Genomic DNA, 6,545 nt, shown 5'->3' on the forward strand with positions numbered 1-6,545 from the left:
AACGGATATTAAATCATAAATACTTATTAATTATTATTATAATCAATTGCTATCTTCGGATTAAGCAGATTCCTATGAAATATCTTTTAACGATAAGAGTTACGAATGGAAAATAATATAAATAGGTATTTTGAGGTAATTACCTACACAGTCACGACAATCCAACCATGAAGGGGTTACTGGTCTTCCTCGGGCTTGCTCTAGCATGCGGTAAGATTGTATCAATTTAATTGTAATAATCTTCATCTATCCTTGGCATTGTATTGTATTATTGAAAATAACGCAATTGAAAATAACATTATTATTTATTTTATTACAATATTATTTTTAAATTATTTTTATTTTATTTGTTACAGTCTCTGCTCACAAGCCGGCAATACGAGGTACGCTGTTCTGTTTCTTTGTTACTTTTAATTTTTATTTTATAAATTATAGTAAAATAATAGTTATCAGATAAAAAGGAACGAAATTAATATATTCAATTATTTTACAGTCCGGTTCGATGTTGGGCTCGGAGTGGGTTCCAACTTCTTCTATGAAATCCCCTTTAACATGAGGGACGCTGTCCAAGAGAGATGGACTCTTACAGAACGAATTCCTGGACCTCGCGCTTCCCTCGTCCTACTCTGTCCACCTGACCGCGCCGTCTGTGGATACTACGATGACAACGGTTTTCCCGCTGGGTTACAAATCGCTGTAAGTACAATATGCTCAGGCAAAGGGAGTTTAATTCACTCACACTCTGTTCCCCACTTTCCACCGCCGATTTTTTTTGTCATTAATATTTCGAAATGGCTTATAGGTATAAGCTTATTTTTATTTCAAAGCACTTTAAATTTCATAACGATATCTTCAACAGCTACATAAAATAGAAACTTTAACGTTAAGAGCTGTTACTCCGTAACTCTCTTTCTGTAAGGGTTAGAAGCAAAAATATTGGAGTTTCGCTATTTCAGAAAAATACAATGCAATTATAGTACCAAACAATTAATTATAATCCAATGCAACCTTCCCATGTTAATCCGACTAGATATAATTCAGCATTTTTCAAACATTTTGAATATATTTTACGGTTGGGAAAATGGGATGTGTTATATATTTATATTTTAATTGTTCAGGTCCGTCAAGACGAGTTCACCGATGCTGTCTACGACTGGAATGTACAAGGATTCTACGAATGGGTACCCGCACCCCGCAGCGGTGCCGTTATCAAATACTGGGCTATTCATCAATTCTATGTCTCTGAGGGTTAGTTTAATTATAATTAATAAGTAAAGACAAGTACATAGAACTACAATAACTTAAAAAAAAAAATTAAATCAACTTTTCACTGTATCCCGCACACAGCAGTATAGATAGAGGGAACGAAGTTTTAAGACTTTCGCACTTTCCGCCAAAATGTGGTGGTATTGCGTGTTGAGCACCTAACCTAACACCAGAGCGAAGAAATGAAAATATAAGCTTAGGTAAATCAATATTTCATTTCCTCGAGTGGGATAGAACCCTCAACCAGTTGCGTTTTTTGTCACTCATTTTTTGGCGCCACGATTGGCCTCACAACTTAAAACAGAATATCAAAGAACTATTCTTTATTTATCCTTTATTTAGAGTACCTCCAGTTGAGCGCCGAGCAACGTCGCGCTAGCTATAACGAAAATAAGCTGTTACAAGAGCACGCTGTCTGGGTCAATGGTTTCAATGGAAAACTCGACCGCATAAACGACAAACAGAGCGAAATCGAAAAGACCATCTACACCAAGCAAGCCTGCATTCCATGGATGGGTAAACATTTTATATCAATTATTATCATTTTCTCATTCCCTATGCGTTTCTCCTATTCTAAATCTTATTATTAATTATTCTCGTTTCTTAATTAATGACTCGGTCACACGTGTGATTTAAAATTGAATCTAAAAAATATTTATTATTATAATTTAATCGAGTGCTATTTGGATTAACTAAAAAATAAAACAATAAATCAGCTTCACGCTGTATTCCGCACACAACAGGGTAGGCAGAAGGTAGGCGTGTTTAGACACTCCGTTCTCCACTTTCAACTCAACGCCACGATTTACCTCGACACCAGAGCGAAGAAATGGAAATATAACAGTCACACCCTTGTGCGCTGCGCCACGACGGCTTTTAATATAATTTTTTCAATATGTAGGTCGTCACTACTACTACAACATGACGGCTGAGCTCCCATGCGCGGCGAACACCCTGTACCCATGGTTCCCGTTAGTGCACACCCAGGAGATGATCGGAACTGGACTTATCATCTACGGAGTGCTTCCCATTAAGTCCGGCGTACGCAACTGGTTTGAGAGACCACCCAGGCTAGCAGTCCAGGTAAACATATTATGCTTAATATTGAGGATAATTTACAGCGCTCGTTGCCTAAGTATTTTTATATCTTAATGTTAACTTATGAAAATACCTTATACAACAAATCAAACTAACTAAATAAAGCCTATGCGTATTTATATTTAAATGAAAATATTTTTTTTTTCTTTTAGGCTATCGTACCTCATGGACCCCAGTGCCTGTATAAATTGGCCGACAAACCCGGTCTTGTGACCATCCACATTTACTACATCGACAGACCTTGGGGACTCGGCTGCTTGTTGAACTTATTCAATACAACGTTGAAGTGATATTTTACAAAATAGTCATTAATACCTATAGATATTTATCTACATCTGTTAAAAACATTAGATATAATATAAATTTTTGAGACTATAAATTTTTTTTTTTATTATTATGCCTGTGTGTAAAGTAAGAATTATTTTCATATCCATTATGCTAAAGAATTATTGCATTTTTGCATTCAATTCAGAATATTGTATATAAGAAAGCAAAGTTGCAACTTGTGAGCAATTGCAAGTATTAGTTTGTATTATAAAAAAATGCAGCTTAGTCCTTCAAATACATTGTTTTTATTACTGCAAGAGAAAGATGCAGCAGGAAAAAAATTAAAAGCAAAATTATTATGATCCATTACTCTTTGGTATGAAAACTTATGTAAATTTTTCCTAATCATTGAATCTCTGCAACATGCATGCTCGTAATTTCGTGTCCTTTTCAAGATCTTTTCTGCCCTTATTATTTTATATTTTTTTATAATGTGCAAATAAGTGGTACTGTTAACAATATATAATCTATAAGACGATAGTAATTGATAAAAACAAAAACTCTATATTATAATAACTTATTTTAATCAACACTTAAAGGAGTCTTGAAAGATTTCTTTTTGATTTTTTGCTGTCTGCGTTTAAGATGTCTCTGAATACGACCTGTACCTTCCTTCTTTAATTCTTCATATTGTTTCACAAGAGACTCAACTCGTGATTCAGCTGTAGTAAAACAATAAATATTTTAGTACAAAATATGTTTTTTTCATAACTATAACAAATATTATATAATCTAGACCAGAATTGAGTAAAATGTAATTATATTAATGACCAAGGATTATGATTAAATTGTGTAGTTTTCAATCATGAAAGTAATTATATTTAATAATAATTACTTATTAATGATCATTAATTAATCTGTAATCATAATCTCATTGCTATTAGAAATACCTTTTCTGATAAATTATGATTAACTTATACATAGAAATCATATTATTCTGAAAGTATTATTATTATATTATAACATAGTTGAATCTAGTGAAACAATACCCATGTATATACACTATATTTGTTAAGCGTCGAGTGCAACACTCACCTGAATTTTTAGTGCCATATTTGTGAGTCGAGTACAAACTTTTTCATCATAAAGTTAAATTTGTTAAATATTTAAAATTATATTCTATACTTACATTTATTTTTAAAGTATGGTTGTCTGCCATGTCTAAATTCATCCTCCACCTCTAGTTTCATTTTTGCTTGTTTCTCTCTTTCTAATTTCTTTTTCTTGTTAGCTTTTTCTTTGTCATTTAATCTCTGCAATAATCTTCGTAATTTTATTTCTTTTTCTGGATCATTTGTTTCTTTCAATTCTGCCCGAATTGCTTTTATGTCATTTGTTCGTATATTAGATAAGAAACCATAATTTTCAGAAAATTCTTTCTTATCAAATGTACCACATAATGGGTCAAATCTGAAAGTATTCATTAAAATAATTTATTCAGAGATCAGTATGTATATATGTAACAAAACTTTCAATATAAGATGTATAACAGGTACTCAATATATTGTATTTATGTACAGGCTGTTGTGACACATGGGCACAAAAAGCAACTGTAAATGTGACACCTAGTGCTTTTCCCATTCCAGGAAATTAAATATTTAACATCATCATTTTCAAAAAAACTTTTATATATTTTTTTTAACTAAAAGTATTAAAAAGAGAATCTAGGTACATAACTATTTCAGAAATTATGAATTGCAGTAAGATGCAATCCCATTGTAACATGATTCATACTAAAGTATAAATACCTAGGATCACGGGTCTCTTTCTTTTTAACAGGAACAATATCTTGCAACATAGATACAGGTTTCTTGGAACTCATCTCTCTTGGTCTGTTCTTGTTTTCTCTTCTGAAAACTTTTTTCTCATTTTGTACTTTCTCACTTTTACCAAATATAACTTCCTTGTACACTTTAGCACCAATTTTTTCTTTTAACTTCTGCAGATCCTCAAACGACAAGCTTGATAATTCCTGTTTAATTTCTATCTATAATAACAAAAACGTAGTACTTTTAATTATATACATAATAACACTAAAACATATGAATATTTTCATTTACTAATTTTGTATATTATAATTTATATCACTTACTCGTTCTGCATCTTCATTTATCTCGGTATCTGTTTTAGAACTTTCATCACTACTATCCATTTTCGGAAAAATAAATATACTTGCACTTAATTATTTCTGTCCTTATAAATTTATAACCTCAAAATTCAAGTTTTAATTCAGCACACAACATAAATAAATAAATGTGTGAATGTCAATTAAATGTCAAACTCAAATGTCACAAAGACGGCAATGCCATGATTTATTTTTTAAATAGTATCGTACTTAGTATCTAAGAAAATATAGACGGTGGTAAAAATAGTTATAAATTTTATAGTAATTTAAATTTAAGATTGCTTAATTATCAGTATGAATTATATAATGACTTAGAAGGGTTTTTAATATTTTAATTACCTTTTATATATTTTCTCATCACTTATGCCCACAGAAGATATATACGCAAAGAATGTTCATGTTATACTATGTCTGTGCTCTGTGGTACATTATGTCAATGAGTAATGTTGACAAATTGGAATTACGTGTAGACTTGTAGATGTAGAGAATTAGAGATAAACAAATGTTAATTTTTTTTGAAAACCTAAAAAAAATCAAAGTTCAAATGTTCTGTTTGATTTGTTTTATATTTGACTTACACTAATTTTGTAAAACGAAAACCAAGAGGTTGAATTAATTAATGTTTTACATTAAGTATGAATATCAATAATGAACACATATTTGTAACTAAATTCAATATTAATGATGAATTATACTATGCTAAGATTAATTGTACACAAAATAAAACTGAATTATTTAGTATAGAAATTTTAAGCCAAAACCAAAGTTGGTCCGGAAATTTTACACGCGACGCGGCAAAAACATTTGGTGAAAGTTTAGATGAAAATGAAGAAGAATATTTCGCTAACGTAATAGCTGCTTTAAAAAGGAAAGAACAAACTTATATAGTTGATTTTACACTCGATAAAAATAATACGAATGTATCAAAATTTATTTGGAAAAGGAAACTTTCTAAAGGTTTTTTAATACATGGGTATGTAATGTTACGAAAGGATGTAGGTACAGTGACCAAAGATACCTTGATAGACTATTTATTGAATGAAAACGAAACACTTCAATCTTCTATAGAAATTTGTAATAAAGAAATTGATTCAGTAAATAATCAGCTGCTACAATATAAAAGACAATTTGAAAACCTTATAGATATAAAGAACACAATAGAAGATAATTTGTATGGAAAATTTGTTCAAGTTTTAAATTCAAAGAAAAAAAGAATAAAATTACTTGAAGATGAATTAAATAACATTGAACAAAGAGGACAAAGCAGATATCCTGACAGCGACTTTGATGATGATTAATTATTATTAGGAAAAGATATATTTATATTTTATTGTGTAAATAATATTTTAATAAAAATATTCTATATAAAATATAATAAATCAGGTTTTATTATTCTGACATCAATTATGAAAAATAATATTAAGGTAATTGAGAAGTAAGAAGAAGAAGAAGGTTTAAGAAGTAGTGGGACTTTTGAGAGGCTGAATTATTTTCATTTCTCTGCTCTATCTGCAGAGTATAAAATTCAAGCAAAAAGCTGGGAATAAAATATAACACTTGGTTCTCTTTGCCTACCATGCAATAACCTAAACTTAATTAAAAAAAAAAAAAAATTTAAGTATTTAATTAAGAAATTTAATAGCTTCTATCTAATATAGGTAGTAAATTAGGGCTTGTTTTTTGATTATGGCGTTCCAATCATGCCAGTTGAGCACATATCACTTTGCCA

At 30.3% G+C, this 6,545-nt stretch overlaps 3 protein-coding genes across 3 annotated transcripts; 2 read left to right on the top strand and 1 right to left on the bottom strand.

Annotated features, from left to right (window-relative positions):
- The first annotated feature begins 85 nt into the window (after positions 1-85).
- Positions 86-2,659, top strand: LOC146536664 (uncharacterized). Its single transcript, XM_085189503.1, has 7 exons — positions 86-210; positions 357-383; positions 494-696; positions 1,119-1,248; positions 1,609-1,782; positions 2,168-2,349; positions 2,517-2,659. The coding sequence occupies exons 1-7, from the start codon at positions 168-170 to the stop codon at positions 2,652-2,654; spliced, it is 897 nt and encodes a 298-aa protein (XP_085045629.1). The 5' UTR covers positions 86-167; the 3' UTR covers positions 2,655-2,659.
- Positions 2,660-3,194: 535 nt separating this feature from the next.
- LOC146536665 (ribosomal RNA processing protein 36 homolog) lies at positions 3,195-5,058 on the bottom strand. The gene is made up of 4 exons (XM_085189504.1): positions 4,784-5,058; positions 4,440-4,678; positions 3,821-4,101; positions 3,195-3,353 (listed from the first exon to the last, which is right to left on the bottom strand). The coding sequence occupies exons 1-4, from the start codon at positions 4,841-4,843 to the stop codon at positions 3,214-3,216; spliced, it is 720 nt and encodes a 239-aa protein (XP_085045630.1). The 5' UTR covers positions 4,844-5,058; the 3' UTR covers positions 3,195-3,213.
- An 84-nt stretch (positions 5,059-5,142) lies between these two features.
- Positions 5,143-6,186, top strand: LOC146536666 (uncharacterized). The gene has a single exon (XM_085189505.1). It carries the CDS (start codon positions 5,452-5,454, stop codon positions 6,112-6,114), a length of 663 nt encoding a protein of 220 aa, XP_085045631.1. The 5' UTR covers positions 5,143-5,451; the 3' UTR covers positions 6,115-6,186.
- Positions 6,187-6,545: the final 359 nt, after the last annotated feature.

Source organism: Heliconius melpomene, chromosome 8, assembly GCF_056956725.1.
Source record: "Heliconius melpomene rosina isolate 202511_hmr_F chromosome 8, ASM5695672v1, whole genome shotgun sequence".
NCBI classification, from domain to species: Eukaryota; Metazoa; Arthropoda; class Insecta; order Lepidoptera; family Nymphalidae; genus Heliconius; species Heliconius melpomene.